At 40.0% G+C, this 18169-nt stretch overlaps 1 protein-coding gene and 1 long non-coding RNA gene across 7 annotated transcripts in view; one reads left to right on the top strand and one right to left on the bottom strand.

Moving 5' to 3' along the window:
• Window positions 1–743, bottom strand: part of LOC122233268 — a 36688-nt gene extending 35945 nt beyond the window's left edge. The window contains exons 1-2 of the long non-coding RNA XR_006210810.1: window positions 655–743; window positions 105–189 (exon numbers count right to left, since the gene is read on the bottom strand). This is a non-coding gene — a long non-coding RNA (uncharacterized LOC122233268). The remainder of the gene's footprint in view (window positions 1–104; window positions 190–654) is intronic.
• Window positions 671–14840, top strand: TRMO (tRNA methyltransferase O). 6 transcript variants are annotated; one of them, XM_042965161.1, is made up of 6 exons: window positions 1015–1119; window positions 2659–3027; window positions 5087–5261; window positions 7928–8085; window positions 10350–11015; window positions 14101–14840. In XM_042965161.1, exons 3-6 carry the CDS (start codon window positions 5233–5235, stop codon window positions 14358–14360), a joined length of 1113 nt encoding a protein of 370 aa, XP_042821095.1. In that variant the 5' UTR covers window positions 1015–1119; window positions 2659–3027; window positions 5087–5232; the 3' UTR covers window positions 14361–14840. The 6 variants fall into 6 exon arrangements, with proteins under 6 accessions (XP_007089354.2, XP_042821092.1, XP_042821096.1 ...); XM_042965160.1 differs by lacking the exon at window positions 1015–1119 and adding an exon at window positions 2357–2551; XM_007089292.3 differs by lacking the exons at window positions 1015–1119; window positions 2659–3027 and adding an exon at window positions 671–747.
• The last annotated feature ends 3329 nt before the right edge of the window (window positions 14841–18169 follow it).

The raw sequence follows: 18169 nt of genomic DNA, 5'->3' as shown, positions 1-18169 counted from the left end.
ACAAAGATTACAATCTCTTCTATGTACATGGCATATTGACCCTCAATTTCATTCTCGCTTCAATTCCCGCAAAGTATGGAGCACACAAAAAACTCCCCACTTACCCCCTATTCCAGTGTGAGGCTCCCCATCCATTAGACTTTAAATAAGGTTTACTTGGGGTTCCTTGCTGACAATACATCGTTTTTACTGTGGAAAAATTGAATATACATAAGTATAAATAATCATCTGTGTATTCCTACCACGCAAGAATTTCTAACATTTCCCAACATCCGATAATTATGCTAATGTGGTAACTGCATATATCCATCCTTTTTCTTTAAAAATTCGAGAGAGACATCTTAGTGCATAAATCGTCACCGAATGTCCCCACTGGCAAGCAATGGAACGCGGAGTCGCTGACTGGCGGGGAATCGCAGCGGATCCGCTAAAGTCAACGGAGGCCCGGACCCGGGAAAGGAACCGAGGCCGGGCAATGGCTTCAGCGCTCCAACCCTAACTTTACAGGGGCCGCCAGCGCCACCCGCAGTGAGCTCGCGTCCCTCTCCGCGCATGCGCCAGCCCCTGAGCCCGCACCACCCCGCCAGCGCGGCTTCTGCGCAGGCACCAAGTTCGGACACAGGAAGCGGAAAGTCTGCCGAGTTGGGTCGGCACCTCAGTGAAAAGTAGCCATGCGCGTCTTGGAGGAGACAGGGCCTGAAGCCACAGCGACCCCGTGCGGGTGCGTGAAGCCGGCTTTGGAAACAGGTAACTTCTAAGAGACCGGCGGTTCCACACCCAAAAGAGGCCTAGGCTCAGGCCTCCGACTTCAGTGCAGAGAGGGACGTAAAATGTGAGAACTTGAATCGAAGTGCGTCATTGTACTTACCGCGAAGCCACGGATCACGTGCACCAGCGACCACGTGATTTTGCTGGGGCGAGTGGGATGATGTCATCTGTTCTGGGTAGCTGTGGTTGGCTTGGTTTAGGCGTGATGGCCGGAACAGCCACGTGCAGTGTAACGGCCTTTCTCTCAGGGGGTTCTTGAGCCTGTGGGAGAGATAGGATGTGAACGTTGGTGTTAACGCGCGTTAGGAACTAATAAATGCCCCAAGAGAGAGGCCTCCTGTGCTGTAGGAAGTGAGGAGGGAGACGTGGGAAAGTTCTGGGGCGGAGAGACGGGAAATCTTTTTAAAGTGGGCCTGGAAAGATGGGCATGGGTTTATTTTCCCTTCATCATAGCAGAATATTACTTTTAGAAATTAGAAGCAAATGGAAGAAAGTCAAAGTGCACCATCATCCAGAGAAAACCACTGTTAATATCTTGGTGTCAACCTACCATACTTGTTTCAGTGCATGCACGCTAGAAAAATGAATTGATATGTGACCCCATTGTTTTGTAACTTCTTTCTAAAACAAGTTTCATATAAATCTGTGACCATTAATAATTTTAACGGATTGCACATTATTTTTCTTTAGAGATGTGTTCTAACTAACCAGTTCGCTATTGCTGGACGTTTAGGGTACTGCCAGTTTTCATTGTTCTGAAGAAAATTGTTAAAACTAAAATCTTTGTGTGTGTGATAAATGTTTAACTTAGATTAAATTTGCTAAAAGTACTTCTACTTGGTCAGAGGTTGTGCTCATTTTAAAAAGTTGTTGCACAGTGCCAGATTGCAGGCTTATATTTTGACAGGAAGGAGCAGGGCTCAGAGGTCTACATAGCATGGGATTGGGGAGCTGTAAGTCTGAAATATTGGATGGATGGGGGGCGGGGGTGGGTGGGAACCGTTGATTGGATTCAGGATTGTAGAGAACCTTAAATACCAGTGTAAGAAATAGAAAGTCTCTTAATGGTGAAAAGTGGAAAATTTAAAGTTAGAGGGTAGCGGGGCGCCTAGAGTAGCTCCGTTGGTGTAGCTTCCGACTCTTGATTTTGGCTCAGGTCATGATCTCATGGTTGGTGAATTGGAGCCCCTCAATGGGCTCTGCCCTGACAGTATTGAGCCTGCTTGGAATTCTCTCTCTCTCCCTCTCTCTGCCCCTCCCAACTCCCCTGTGCTCTCTCTCAAAATAAATAAATAAACCTAAAAAAAAAAGGGGGGTAGCATAAAATTAAGGAACAGAGTCTAGAGGATTGGTGTAGTGTATTTTAACAGGGAGAGGGACCTGCGTGGGGGACATGAATTATATAGTAAGGGTAATTTAACAGTCCAAGCAAGAGGTCAAGAAGACCAGAATTACCTTGTGTACAAAAACTCTGCATTAATAACTGTTGGTTTTTCTCTTATTACACAATTAATACAATTGTAATACTGTTAAAATGAGGGAAAGGCCTAAGTAAGAGCTTTGAAAAACACTCTTTGCTGAGCACTTGGTGTTATACTAGGTGCTTTAAATATTTTTTTCCACGATATTGAAGTATTGTGAGATTCTTCACAACTGTTAATTCCACTATGATAAGAGTTCTTGTTGTTTCTTTTACCCAAACTTAGCTCAGTGTCTGGCAATTGTATACACCTGGAAAGTGTTTGTTAAATGAAAACAGGACACAGGGATCCCAACTTACTAGGTTAGGGCTGTTTTTTTGGCCATGTTTCTTTATGACATTTTAATGGAACTCTAGAGACTTGTTTGGCCTCAGTTTCTTCATCTTTATTTACTGTCTTTATTCCACAGGAACATGGATAAGGATAAACAAAAGAAGGCCTGTAAACATTGAAAAAATATTTAAAGTCCTCAAAAACATACACAGTATGGAAGTATCTTAGAATCATAATATTGAGAGAGAAAAAGCAAGCCTGAGAAGATAACATGTAGTTTAATACCAGTTTTTATAGAGTTCAAAGACAAAATAAAAATTATGTAGGCATGCATATACATGTGATAAAATTATATTTAAAAAACTACATTAGAAAAAGAAGTGAGTGACAAAGACCCCATTCAGGCACCTGTTTATCTCAGCGGGAAGGATGGGTGTGCCCTAGGAGAGAAACAACATTAAAAGATAACAATTTGTTGGTAAAACTCTAGTTCTTGGGATCTGTGGTGAGTACACAAGATTTCATAATATGATGCTCTAATATATATGTGTTACATATAATATTTTATATGTAGCCAATAATATAGTTTTTATAAGTGAAAAGTAAAGAAGGGTGCTGTGAGGGACACTACCAGGCCTATAATCTCACCACCTATGCTGGTAATGGAAGCTGGAAATAAAATGATGGTCTAGAGTGTCTTTATATCATCTCTTAAAAGAAGTTAGTAAAGCTTTCATGAAATGTAAAGAAAAAAAAGTTATTTGTAAATTAGCTGTGGATACATTGGACTTTAAACCTATATTGATACTGGCTAGCCAGATTTCCTTCTTTTTTTTTTTTTTTTTTTAACGTTTATTTATTTTTGAGACAGAGAGAGACAGAGCATGAACGGGGGAGGGGCAGAGAGAGAGGGAGACACAGAATTGGAAGCAGGCTCCAGGCTCCGAGCCATCAGCCCAGAGCCCGATGCGGGGCTCGAACCCGCGGACTGCGAGATCGTGACCTGAGCCGAAGTCGGACGCTCAACCGACTGAGCCACCCAGGCGCCCCTGGGTTTCCTTCTTTTGAAAGGAGTTGCCACTTAGGAAAAAAAAAGGGTTTCTAATTATTATAAAAAGTTCAAATATTCTATAAATTACAAAGTCAAATATAAAAATAATCCAAAAATCTCACTATCCATTTTACATGTTACCACATCCATTTACCAAAATGTTAACATTTTGGTGAATATCCTTCCAAATAGTTTTCTCAGCATACATGTACATATTTAGGTGAGTGTATAAACAAACTTTCATAAATGGGATTATGTTCTTTCACTTTTTCAATTCCCATTTTAATCAGGTTAGACTTAATGCTTTTTTCCATGTAACATGAATTTTTTGAGTATCTACCCCCGTGCATGCAATATAGACAGTGAACACTGCAGTAAACAAGACAGAAAAACTCCTGCCCACAGGGAGCTTACATTCTAAAGGGGCAGAGAGCTACTGGACAAGCCTAATCTGAAATCTACCCTGTGTCTAGACATTTTAGTAGTATGATCCCATGTACTCCCTTTATTGCTTAAACAACTTTGTTTTGTATGTTCTGTTTTTAATTGAATGCATCCCTATTTGGACACGTTTTCCCCACTATCCAAAAGTAGAGCATCCCTACAAAATGTTTCATAAGCTGAAATGGCATAATGCAAAGTAGTTACCATTAATTTATATGGAAAATATTTTGAGCATTCCTCAATGCAAAAAATAATCTCTCTTAGGCTTTTCTGTTACCTGAGGACACATCTTGCTAGTGGATGCACAAAACAAGATAAACCACAGATGCTCACAGACAAAGTTCAAAAATCTAGTGTCTTGATGCTCAGATGCTTCCTGGGGAAGGACCTGGGTGGGGCCGATCTCACACCTTGAGGTGCACCCTGCATCTATAACAGCTCTCTGCAAAACAGATACTGAACAGTATTTTCAATTTTTGCCTTTTTTGGTAAAAATAAACATTGGATTTCTTTTGATTAGCAAAAACAGGTACTAATGTAGGTCTTCTGTAAATGTGCAGTGGCTTAATGCAGACTTATGAAAGGCATGAGGATATCTGTATACAACCTCTGTCTCATCTTTAATTATTCTTTGCCTTATCTTTCATACTCTAGCCAAGCAAACTAGCTTGTTCCCTACATGTGCTGTGACAGTTCTCATTTAACTTTGTGTGTGTGTTATTTCCTCTATAGTAAATACCGTTTTAGCCCTGACCAAAGTCACATGCCTTAGAAAATGGTAACATAGAATTTGATTTATGGTCATAGTAGAACATCTAAAAATGCTCCCTGTCTTTCTTTTCTTAGACCTGTACTCTTTCTGGCTCATCATCCAAAGGGATATAATAATGTGTATGTAATAATGAGGCTATTTATATATATTCATGATACTATATGAATCATTTTTAATAGTTGCATAACACTTGGTAGATGTTAAAACTATGAATTCAGTGCATTAAAGAAAACATGTTTTCCTACATCTTTATTTGACATTTTGACTAATGATTTCTTACCTGATTTTCTTCTGTAGGGAATCTTTTAACTGAGCCAGTTGGCTACTTGGAATCCTGTTTCTCAGCCAAGAATGGTACTCCAAGGCAGCCATCTGTTTGTAGCCATTCGCGAGCTTGTTTGAGAATTCGGAAGAGCATCTTTAATAATCCTGAACATTCCTTGATGGGCTTAGAACAGTTTTCTCATGTTTGGTAAGTTGTTTTATAATTAGAAGTGGTTCTTTGGGCCAGAACTTGCCCTTGAGTAAAGTACTCCAGTTGAAGGCAGTCTTGGAGTCTGCCATCCAGACCATCCTTCCTATTGCATGGAATTCACGTACCATGTTCTCACACGTGATTGTCTGTATATCTTGAGCAACCTCATGGAAGCTTGGAATCCACTGAGGGGGCATGTTCCATTTGCAGTTGGTTCTGACTATAATAAATGCCTTCTGTCAAGCTGAAATCTGCAGACCTTCTTGATTCTGCCTGTGGGTACCTATTGTCTTCTGGACCAGGGGTCAGCAAGCTACAGCCCATGGACCAAATACATCTACCTCCTATATTTGTAAATATGTTTATGGGAACACAGCCACTCCTATTCATTTATGTATTGTGTGTAGCTGCTTTTGTGGTTTAGTGGCAGAGTTGAACAGTTACAACAGAGACTGGTTGGCCTGCAAACCCTCAAATATTTACTGTTTGACCCTTTACAGAAAAAGTTTGCATGACTCTACTCTAGACCCATGAAGAATTAAGTCTATTCTTCCTAAAGACAAAAGAGCTTTAGAAATCTGGATACTTTAAATAATAAAGTGTTACCTATATTAGGACCTGCGTTATACTAGTGTTACTGATTGTCACTTGGAATTCTGTCTCTGTCCATTCTTCCTCACTCCAGCATCACCAGTATGGCTTGGTCTAATTTTAAAGTGAAGACCTAAAATTAGGTATTTATTCTGAAATAGTTTATATTTCACGTTAATTTGGAGATGTGGGTAGAGTAAAAACATGAGTGTCTGACCTAGTTTGTAGGATCTTGGTTAAATTAATTAAGTTAGGGGCGCCTGGGTGGCGCAGTCGGTTAAGCGTCCGACTTCAGCCAGGTCACGATCTCGCGGTCCGTGAGTTCGAGCCCCGCGTCAGGCTCTGGGCTGACGGCTCGGAGCCTGGAGCCTGTTTCCGATTCTGTGTCTCCCTCTCTCTCTGCCCCTCCCCCGTTCATGCTCTGTCTCTCTCTGTCCCAAAAATAAATAAAAAACGTTGAAAAAAAAAAAATTTAAAAATTAATTAAGTTAAAAACATTTACTGATATAAAAAAAATAGGTCTGGATCTATATAGAGATTTTTCTGTATCCCTCCTATTTTTCTCCTCTCTCATCCTCACCCCCTTACACTCTTCAGAGATTATTGTTGTTAACAGCTTGGTGTATATCCTACCAGGCTTTTTCTTTTCCTTTTTTAATACACATAGAAGCATATACATACACATTGGGAGTGAGTGTTTTAAACAATGGAATATGTTTTCTTCACTCAACAGTATATATCATGACAGTACATAGAGATTCATCCTTTTTGCTTTGATGGCTGTCTGCTTTTGGAAAATATGGGTATACCATGATTTGACCATTCTCTTGCTAATGGATAGTTATTTTGGTATTACAGTAGTGCTGTAACAAACCTTCTTAGACACAATTCTTGACACTTGGGTATTTTTTACAAATAGGGTATCAGAAATGGATATCGAGCTAGAGGGGGTGCATATTTATAACTTTGGAGACCTACTGCCAAATTGCACTTTAGTAAGCTTAATTTATGTTTCAAAGATGTATAAAAATGACCTTTTCTCTGCGTTCTTGCTGACACTATATGCTATCAGTTTTTTTTTACATTTTTGCCTGACAGGGAAAAACAGTATTTTATTTTTCAGTTCAATTTCTAAATTATTAGGTTCAACATCTTTTCATATGGTTGCTAGTTTTTACTCTTTTGTGAGTTGTCTATTCATGTTCTTGGCTTAATTTCTTATGAGTTGTCCTTTTCTTTGTGATATGTAGGAACAGTTTATATACCACAGATATTAACTCATCATCCATTATACAGGTAGCAGACATTTTCTCCTGAGATGACATTGTGTAGTCATAAACTTAATGAATTCAAATCTGTTGTTTCTCTTCTTGGCTTCCTTCTTTTGTGTTTTGTTTAGGAATGCCTAGTCAAGTTATTTAACATTTCTGAGCCTCATTTTCCTCATTTTTTTTTTTTAAAGACACACTTTTTTTTTTATATTTATTTTAGAGAGAGAGAGAGAGAGAGACAGAGCGTGAGCAGGGGAGGGGCAGAGAGAGAGGGAGACACAGAATCTGAAGCAGACTCCAGGCTCTGAGCTGTCTGCACAGAGCACAATGCAGGCTTGAACCCATGAACCGTGAGATCATGACCTGAGCCGAAGTCGGATGCTTAACCAACTGAGCCACCCAGGCACCCCACAATTTCCTCATTCTTAATGGGGATAAATTACAAATCTTACACTTGTTAAGAGAATTAAATGAAATGAGTATAAAATTGTCTAGCATACTGCCTGGCAAACAGAAGGCATTTACTTCGTAAATTTTGCTCATTTAGGCACTTCACAAACATTTGCTAAGTTCCTACCATATGCCAGTAATTGTGTTAGAGGCAAAGGATATGGAAATAAAACTCTGCCTCCCTTCGGGGAATCAGAATGGTATTTTCCCCCTCATTGCTTACATTTTAATACCATTAAAAGCATTGTTTCAGTTCTAATTTATGGGATTAAAGATTGTTTCCCCTCAAATCATTATGATACATTAACTTGTGTTCTTTTCTTACTCAGTGGTTTGGTTTATTTTCAATAGGATTTTGTTTGTTTTTCACAAAAATGGTCATTTGAGCTGTAAGGCAAAAGTGCAGCCTCCTAGGCTGAATGGTGCAAAGACTGGAGTTTTCTCCACAAGGAGCCCTCATCGTCCCAATGCAATAGGATTGACTCTGGCCAAGCTGGAAAAGGTAGAAGGTAAAACATTTCCTTTCTACTTTTATCTTTTTATCCTTACCCAAAAGAAGTCTTCTAAAGCCAATGTAGTATTCACCACTGCCTGTTATTCAGATGATTACCAATGGTGCGAACCCCTGAGAACTATCAGACGTTGAAGAAAATGAAATGACTCAAGGAATGTTACACTTAGAAATCAGTGCTCATAGGATGCTCAGAGTCTGATTATATCATCACATATGTCAGAAGCTATTAAGTTATTTTAAAATAATGAAAGATTTCATAATCTTTACATTAGTAACCAAATTTTCTTTGACTTAGAATACAATAAATACAAAATAATTCAAAAATAACTGGTCACTTTCAGAATTAATACACAGTAACTGGTTGTATGTGGAGATATGGTAAACACACAGGGTGGTGTTGTATTATTTCTTCCTTGCACCTTTGAGGAACTGGACGTGCGTCATGGCTGTAGCACAGCTGTTAACTCTGATGTGTGGCAAAGGATCTGTGATGAATCTCACTATAATATTTAATACCTGTCAGATTGTGGAAGTACCTGTGTAGAATATCAGATTAGTCTTAACTGTGTGTTCATATATAGCCTAGTTAATGGACCATACATTTTTTGGAAGCATCCCTTTCTTTTTTTTTTTTTTTTTCTCCTTATTAAAGTATAAATGATATGTTAGTTTCAAGTGTACTATATAATTCAATATTTATATGCATTGTGAAATCATCATCGTAATAAGTCTAGTAACTATTTGTCACCATACAGAGTTACAAAAGTTGTTTTTCTTATAATGTGAATTTCCAAGATTTACTCTCAACAACTTTCAAATATATGAGACCGTATTATTGACTGTAGTCACTGTGCTATACATCACATCCCCATGACTCATTTATTTTACAGTTGGAAGTTTGTACCTCTTGGTCCATTTCAGCCATTTCACCCATCTCCCCACCCTCTTCTCTCTGGAAGCCACCAATCTATTCTCTGTATTTTTGAGTTTTGGTTTGTGTCTTTGTTTTGTTTGTTAGTAAAGCATCCTGTTCTTGAATCACTCTGACCTAATAAGCACATTTGTTAGGCAAAAGATGAAATAGGTATACTGGGAATCAGAAGACCATTCCAGGCCTTAGCTTGCTTGTTTGTAAAATGGGCTCAGGAGCAGGACCTGCCCTCTCTGGAACTCCACAGTATTTTTTAGGATCTTATGAGACAAAAGTTCTAAGAGTAGTTTTCAGTCTGCTTAGTACTAAATAGGTAAGACCAGTTATTTTGTTTGTTTTATCCCAGAACTTGAACTTCCTCCCCTGGATTGTATTCAGCTGGGCCTTAGGGAGGTTTTCCAGGAAAATTCTGTAGCCAGTTCAACTTGAGCTTTATCAGTTTGTGATGGCTAACCAGCTTGGGTAGTAGTACTGGAACATTTTATGATCATTCATGTAACCCACACATATTTTCTGAGCACTATAAATGTGCCAGGCATTGTTCTAGGTGCTGAGGTATAGTGGTAAACAAATCAGATAAAAAATCCCTGCACTGCAGAAGAACTTAAAATTCTAACAGAGAGATCAAATGAGAAATGTAAAAGGCAAATACAATAACACTGTAGACATTCTTAACAAATAAGTGTTATGGTGACTTCTAGTATTTATGTGGTGCTTGACAGTTTGTAAAGAGGGTTCACATATGTTCAGTGTCTCTTTGGGCTTGATAGGGTAGCAGTCTTACTTCCATGGATGAAGGAACTGAGGCTCTTTGATGTTTGATAATTTTCCTAATAGCATCCAGCCAAGTGGTTGTCTGACTAAATCCCATGAATTTTTACCCATGTTACAATGCCTTTCCTCCTTCTGCAGACATTGTTAGGCATAATCCATCACCTAGGAAATCCAAAGTCCTCATTCCAAAGTTCCAGGCTCATTCACAGTGAGCATGTTGTAGAAATCAGTTTCCTGTGTTGGTCATGTTTAAAAAAAATTTTTTTTTCTTAACATTTATTCCTTTTTTGAGAGAGAGAGAGCCAGAAAGGCTTTGTAGAAGAGATGTTATATTAAGAGCCTTAAAGAACATGCAGGAGTTTGACAAGTAAAGAAGAGGATGGGTTTCCAGGTAGAATGAAAAGGGTGTTTTGGTACCAGGTATCAGAGAGCCTGGCGTGTAAGAGAATTGTGAGTAAGCTTGGTGAGACATAAAAGGATGGTGTTAGTTTATAATTGTTTGCACTAGTCTTCATTGTTATTATTTCTAAGACGAGGTATTTTTCACATTATAGGTGGAGCCATATACCTTTCTGGAATTGACATGATTCATGGCACACCTGTCCTAGACATAAAGCCCTACATAGCTGAGTATGACTCACCACAAAATTTGATTGAACATTCACAGGACTTTAATTTACATAATAACCAATATAAGCACCCAAACACGCCCCGGTCCGGTGGCAAGACTGACAGCTGTGACCAGCAACAGCTCTCAAGATATGATAAACCACAACACTATGGTCACACTGAGGAGAAACTTAAATGTGCCAAAGACAGAACTTCAGGAGAAAACTATATGAAACGTGACAGCTCAACACAAATCCGGCGAAACTCCCCTAAGCACAGAGAGATAGTGGGAGATTTGGGTGTCGAATCCAGAAGTGATCAGAGTCCAAGTGTGGCAGAAGAGCAAATCGGCCCATATTTCCTGGAGAAGAGCTTCTCAGAGGAAGGTACAGAAAGGAGGCAAAGGAGAGGGAAAGAAGCAGTGATTGCACAAGGAAGTAGTACAGAGGTCCAGCCTGTGGTCCTTCACTGCCGTCCCAGGAGGGCTGATGCAGCCCACTGCAGCGTGGTCCCTGCGTGGGTGAGAGAGGCCCCTGTGGCCACCTTGGAAGTGCGGTTTACTCCTCACGCAGAGATGGATCTTGAGCACCTCAGTTCAGGAGGTGTACCAGGTACTTTCTGTTTCTTATTTCTGAATGAGAGCTTTAGTCAAATTTGGTATTTCTGAGGGCAGTCATACAGCATATTTGTCAGGATGACTGGTCGTAAGAAATGCAGGAGTATAAAATAATATTTGGGCAACACCACCATCTGACGACTTCCATTCAGCCACGTTGTTCAGTACAATGAGTCCCAAAACTCAGTAAAGTGTTTCTGAGAATGGCTATTGCCTCATGAGGTGGCTCGTGATTTAAGTCTTCTTATCAGTCTGTTACAGTAGTTCCTGGGGTTTTCAAACAGCATTCAGAAGCTAAATTATGCTTGTTCTATTCTTATGTCAATTACATTTTTTCATCTGTTTTACTGTCTGACTAGAGAAATATCCCATCTTATTCCATCAGGTGGCACAGAGCCCAAGAGTAAGAGGTAAAGGGTCTCTTAGCACAGTTATTGTCACCATAAAGTCCCAGCCCTAAAGACATACCTTTCACTGTAGAAGAGGGGCCACAGGGCTTTTATTTGGAGCATGTTTACTTTACCACATGGTTTTTAACAAACATTGTAATCTGGTTTCCCCTGTCCACAGCAGATCCCGAGCAGCAATCTAGAGTGAAGGAAGGGGCTGTTAAGAGGTAGCTGCAGTGATTCCAGTAAGAAGTAGCCAGTTAAGTTGCCAAGAGTGTGTCTGATTTCGTCCGCCACTCCAGGATGTGTTTCTCGTTCTTCCCTAATGCTTTGTGTTTAAACAAAGCATTTAATTTTTAAATTGACCTCTGTATTTAAGAAGTTCTGTTTATGGGGCACCTGGGTGGCTCAGTCAGTTAAGCATCCACCTCTTGATTTTGACTTGGGTCATGAGTGCAGAGCCTGCTTGGGATTCATTCTCTCTCTCTCTCTCTCTCTCTCTCTCTCTCTCTTTCTCTTTCTCTCTTTCTCTGCCCTTCTCATGCTTACTCTCTCTCTCTCTCAAATAAATGAATAAAAAACTTAAAAAACAATTCTGTTTATGAAAGTTGTTTCATCATTGTATACAGTTGATGGGAGGAGGAAGGTAAGTTTAAAAGGATTTTGTGATAGAACAAAGAAAGCAGTGCTGCCTGGAAGATACTTTGTATTTATACTTACCCTTTGGCCTGCGGTCATCAGTGAATGCTTGGTACTTGGGAAAGTTTTATCTTTTTCAAACTCTAGTGCTATGTGTCTGAGAGATTACAGTATGCCTTATTGATTTAAAAAAATCATTAAAAAGAATTATGAAATGTCACTTTAAAACAAGGACTGATTTAGAACAGAATTTGGAGCCAATACAGAAATAAGAAATGACCTCGGGAAGTTTATAGTCTAGAAAAGAGAAAAGATATTGAATGGCAGCGTGTTGTGTGTGTTGGGGGCAGGGGGGGGGAGGACGTGGGGATTGGTGCTGGAACGGAGTGTTGTGGGCACATGAGGCAGAGAAGGATTGTGACTTAGGGAGCAGAGAGGAAACCTGAGAAGGCTTCCTGTAGGAAAAAGTATTTGAGCTAAACTTGGAAGGTTTAGTTGGCAGAGAAGTGAGGTGCCAGGTGAACAACCAAAGGCCTGGAGCTTTTACCAGTTACACTGTTATTAAAGAGTGTGATGTTTTTAAAGCTCCTCTTTTTTGAGTGGCCCTGGAGTCCTTTTATGAGCCATGCAATAAAGGAATATTAGCACTGCATAATTGGTCCTTCTTTTTTTTGTTTTTGTCTTTGTTTTTTTAAAGGATTCTATGTGATCAGCATTTGAATTGGTTGGTCCTTCGTTTTTGACCAAAAATTGAACTTCATGGCTTTACTTACAAACTTACTTATTGGATATAGCCCAGAGTGATTTTTGGCTGTTGTCTAAAAATTGAATTTACTTTCAGAAGAATAAAGATCTACCACCACTCCAGATGATATTTTGAATAGGGACAACACTGTTTAAATCACATACCTTCCTGGAAGGGCCTAGCCTTCATTTGGATGTATGTTATGTTGTAGCTATTAAAAGTTAGGTCACAGTTGGGGCTCCTGGATGGCTGAGTCGGTTAAGCATCCAACTTTGGCTCAGGTCATGATCTCGCGGTGTGTGAGTTCAAGTCCCGCGTCAGGCTCTGTGCTGAAAGCTTGGAGCCTGGAGCCTGCTTCAGATTCTGTGTCTCCCTCTTTCTCTGCCCCTCCTTACTCGTGCTCTGTCTCCTTCTCTGTCTCCAAAATAAATAAACATTAAAAAAAAAAAAAGTCACAGTTAATTTTTTATTTGTTTTGTACATACTGTATTTTTAAAAATTATAATACATCCACAATTATATAAATGTAGGAAGTTTGCTACTTAACAGGGTTAAACATCTTTTTACCTGAAATATAAACCTGGGTGGCATGGGGTGGCTTGTTCCCTCGTGATGGTGTTCAACTTTCTCAGCGTATCTGTTTTGTCATGTCCTTGTTCCTTAGGGAATGTGGTGTTACTTTTTTTTTTTTTTATGTTTATTTTTGAGAGAAAGAGTGCAAGCAGGACGGGGCAGAGAGAGGGGGACAGAAGATCCAAAGTGGGCTCTGCACTGACAGCAGCGAGCCCAGTGTGGGCTCAGACTCGCGAACTGTGAGATCATGACCTGAGCCAAAGTTGGACACTCAACCGACTGAGCCACCCAGTCGCCCCTGGGGTGTTATTTTAAGTAGGGGTGTGACACCAACTATCTGAGGCACCTTCTCTTACCTATAGCTGGAGCTCTGGGTATATGTGGGTTTAGTCCTCTTTCTTGTGGCTTTCTGAGAATGCTGCGACTGTGAATGCATTTCCCTGACCATACTTCCTTTCTGAGAAGAAAATGACAAGGAATTGAATTAAAGTCTGTGTTGAGATTAGATAGAAGATTTTGTTTAGCACATGAAAATTGGGGGCATGCATAAGTTTAATCTAATGATAGTAAATACTACTTGAAAGTGACATTCTGTGTAATGACTGAATAGATTGGCAAACCCAGTTCATTTTACGTGATCATCAAGGAACCAACCAAACTCCACATTAAAGTTCACTGTAATGAAATTTGACGTGCATGACTTTCAGCATTAAGTTGTATTATTCTCATTGCAGATGGCAGTCAGTCTTCATTTAAATATTTTCAATCAGCAGAGGAAGCAAGGCATGCCATTGAGGCTGTGCTGTCAGCTGACCCTCGGTCTGTATATCGTCGGAAGCTCTGCCAGGATCGCCTTTTCTACTTTACTGTAGACATAGCGCATGTCACTTGCTGGTTTGGTGACGGCTTTGCAGAGGTTCTAAGGATCAAGCCAGCTTCGGAGCCTATTCAAATGACTGCCCCTACAGAGTCCTTGGTGTCTCTGGGATCGTAAGTAGCCTCTATCGTGTGTTTTAAACAGCCTAATTGACTTTGGATGGGGCTGTTGGATTATCTGTATAAGCTAACAATGTGCCGCCTTTGCAAAAAGAAGCAACACTTTGTGATCTCATTGCTTTGATTGATTTGGGTTGTTTAAAATATTTATTTGAAAAACCTATATTTTAATAAAGTGAGAGATGTAAAATTTAGAGAAATTGCCATATGCTTTTCAGTTGGTTAATGTTGAAGAATCCAAAGGTGTTGATGTCTCATTGATTTCTGAAAGAAGCTGATTATTCTTGGCACTTGGTAAAACTGGACGGAGAGCATTCTAGCAGGAACTTACAAGCTAAGGGGATCTGTTCAACAATTCATACTGGTTTTCTTGTCTGGAATAGCTTGACCCCTCTATTTTATTTTAAATCAAACTGAGTTAACATTGTTTTAAGAAACTAACAGATCTGGGGCACCTGGGTGGCCCAGTTGATAGAGTGTCCGGTTTCGGCTCAGGTCATGATCTCACAGTTTGTGGTTTGAGCCCCGCGTCAGGCTGTGTGCTGACAGCTTGGAGCCTGGAGCCTGTTTTGGATTCTGTGTCTCCCTCTCTCTCTGCTCCTCCCTTGCTTGTGCTTGGTTTCTCTCTCCTCTCTCTCTCTCTCTCTCAAAAATAAATAAACATTAAAAAAAAAATAAAAAAAACAAGAAACTAACAGATCGAACACAAGTGGTTGTAAAGATTTTTAGAGATTATACCCCTGTATATCAGAGACTTTGGCCCATACACATATATATGTATGTAGTATGCATATATTTAATCCTGATTCCAAAATAGACACTCTGAAGTTTCTCTGGATGTCTTTGTATCAGAAAAGAAAGTCACTCCAGAGGTCCAAGAAAATAACTTAATTACCGGGTTCTTTCTTACTTATTGTGTATTTACTGAAAAGCTATTGTGGGTTAGGTTTTGGTGATAAAAGGAGATAAAAACAAGATGCAGTTCTTGTTGCAAGTCATAGTTAGGGGAGGAAGAAGACGTAACCACATTATTTTATTACAGTTAGATAAATATAGTAATTAAGTCTGTTCATGGTTCCTGTGTAGTACCATGTAGGAAGCAGTTGTAAGAATGTATTGCCTATAGGTGATTTTAATGATGTGATCCCAGATAACTGAAGATTTATGATCAGCATAACCAAATTAGATACCTGTCAACATGAGAGGCTTTCCTAATCACAACTGTAAATCTTTTTTCTTTAATTTTTTTTTAACGTTTATTCATTTTTGAGAGACACAGAGAGACAGCATGAGTGGGGAAGGGGCAGAGAGAGAGGGAGACACAGAATCTGAAACAGGCTCCAGGCTCTGAGCGGTCAGCACAGAGCCCAACACGGGGCTCGAACTCATGAACTGTGAGATCATGACCTGAGCCGAAGTCGGCCGCTTAACCAACTGAGCCACCCAGGCGCCCCACAACTGTAAATCTTAATAGCTGATTGGTCATGGTTTTGAAATGAGTCCTGCTGCCTGTAGATACTTGGACAGAGTCATTTGCGGCTGATGACACTGCACTCTTGAACCAAACTGGATTGCCTTTGAGGTTGCTTATAACCTCTTGGGGAAGTATCTTTAATTTGATTTTTAAAATCTCTTTATTTTGAGATAATTACAGATTCACAGGAAGTTGCAAAAATAGTGTAGAGGCCATGTGTACCCTTCACCTGGCTGCTTCCCATGGTAACATCTTACATAAACTGTAGTATAATGTTAAAACTAGGAAGTTGACATTGGTATAATCTTTTATTTCGATTTTGATGCCTTTTCTCTTAAAATTATTTTGAGACTAAATCAGGGCTTGAAGCACAAAATGTTGATATTTAATATTGAAAAAATAGTCTGAGGATGATAACAACCAGCCTTCTAGCAACAGGACTGTTCAGTTGTTTGAGATTTTAATATACATTCTCAGGATTTTAGAACTAAAATCCTAAATATAATCCAGGTTAGTTCTCTGCCCACTTACCAGTCTCTTCAGTATTCCCAGTGTTTGGCCTTTAAGCCCCCACTTAAACCCCTGAGTGATGATCCTTCACCCCTGCTCTTTGTAGTTCATTATGTATGATAGTGCTCATTATTAAAATACTCTTCCTTTCTATGAGATAAAGTCTGTTCCCTGATAACCACTGTTATGTAGAGGGGCCACATAACATATGGCTGATAGTGCCCTTGTGTTAGCCTGTCAGATATTATTCTAGCTCCCTACCCCTCAGTCCTGTCTCTCTGCTAAGCCACCCCCCCCCCCCGCCCCGTTTCCTTCAGCTCTTTCTCATTTAACGTGATGTTAAGCCTCTCCCCACTCCCAATCTTTGAATCCCCCATGTGAGCTTTTGTCTCTAGGTATGCATTTTCAGTGTCCTGTTGTGAGGCAGTTTGGATCTCTAAGTCATGAACTTCCATCCCTCATAAAGAGAAATAGTTTGAAGTAAGTCTTACATTCCTTTTCATTGTGGGAACTTTTCCAGAAGAAGGAGGTACAGTACTCTGTATCGACCTTAAATTTTAGCCTTTGCTTTTTGGTGCCTGTAGGGGGAGCCCTTGATAACTATTTCTTTTCATTTCACTAGACTGGAGATAAATTCCAGTTATTCAAGCTGTTTAGGTAATTTTGGCTTTCAGCCCACTTGTCCCAGCTTTCCTGAATGGTAACTTCCACAAGAAATACTGATGCTTATCAATCTCTTATAGGAATAGATTAGAGGATGTGTGGCATTTATTAAATCTTTAAATTGTAGCTTGGCTTAAGGGCTGGCATGGATTATTTCAGCATGTGGAGGCTGTTCACAACCAGAAAGACTCATTAGCCAAACCCCTGAGCATGCATATACATGGTATTCATGCTTTTTATGTATTTGTGACTTTTTTCTTTGGAGAGAAGAAAATGGAGCTAAAGATACAAATCAACCTCTTGTTGGTAGTTTCCTTTTTGTGATAGAGTCCCAAAGAAGGCAGGTGAAGACTCAGTAATGAAATCTGTATCAGTTACTGAACTTCTTTCCTGTCCTTGGCATGAGGGTACATGCTTTTTCATACATTGATCAGAGGTTAAGTAACATGCTCAAGCTCACACAGCTGGTCAGCCATGCATGGAGGATTTCAACCCATCCAGTCTGACCCCAGAGTTGGCTCCCTTCCCAGCATGGCTCTGCTGCCTCCCCCTTGCAGATACAGATGCCCAGCAAACCATGCTGGTTTATTTGACGGGTCAGCAGTTTCATGTGCTTAGTAAGTGTAGGACACTTAGAGTGATGTTCATGGGAATCCAGCCACTAAATGAAGAACAGGGGGAGGAATGAGATTAGAAATGCCCATTCCAGATCTCCGTGGGACCTCCTGGGAAGTAGCATGGGAGATGTAGAGAACACTGACTTTGGCCTCAGAAACTTCAAGTGCTGTTTTCTGCTCTGCCCTGTGCTAGCTTTGTGACCTACGGCAAGTCATTTTACCCATATCCAAGTTCCCACCCTTTGTTGTTCCAAGGATAATGCTTGGGAAGGTATTTTCTAAACTCTTCAGTGTTCTACAAATTTAGGTAATAATTTTATTGTGCCTGTTATTACTGACACCCTTTCTGGCTTACCTGCCTGGACAAGCAGACTCAAGGGAACCAAGGGGTCCTTAAAATACAGTGTGTGGGTGACCTCTGTTTTGTTTTAATTACAGTTTTTTTGTTTTTCGTTTTTAGTAAGTAGACTTCATACGCAGCATGGAGCCCAACACAGGTCTTGAATTCACGGCCCTGAAATTAAGACCTGAGCTGACATCAAG

This window comes from Panthera tigris, chromosome D4 (assembly GCF_018350195.1).
Source record: "Panthera tigris isolate Pti1 chromosome D4, P.tigris_Pti1_mat1.1, whole genome shotgun sequence".
NCBI classification, from domain to species: Eukaryota; Metazoa; Chordata; class Mammalia; order Carnivora; family Felidae; genus Panthera; species Panthera tigris.
The sequence above is the reverse complement of the archived record's forward strand: the minus strand, read 5'-3'. Positions and strand labels throughout refer to the sequence as shown.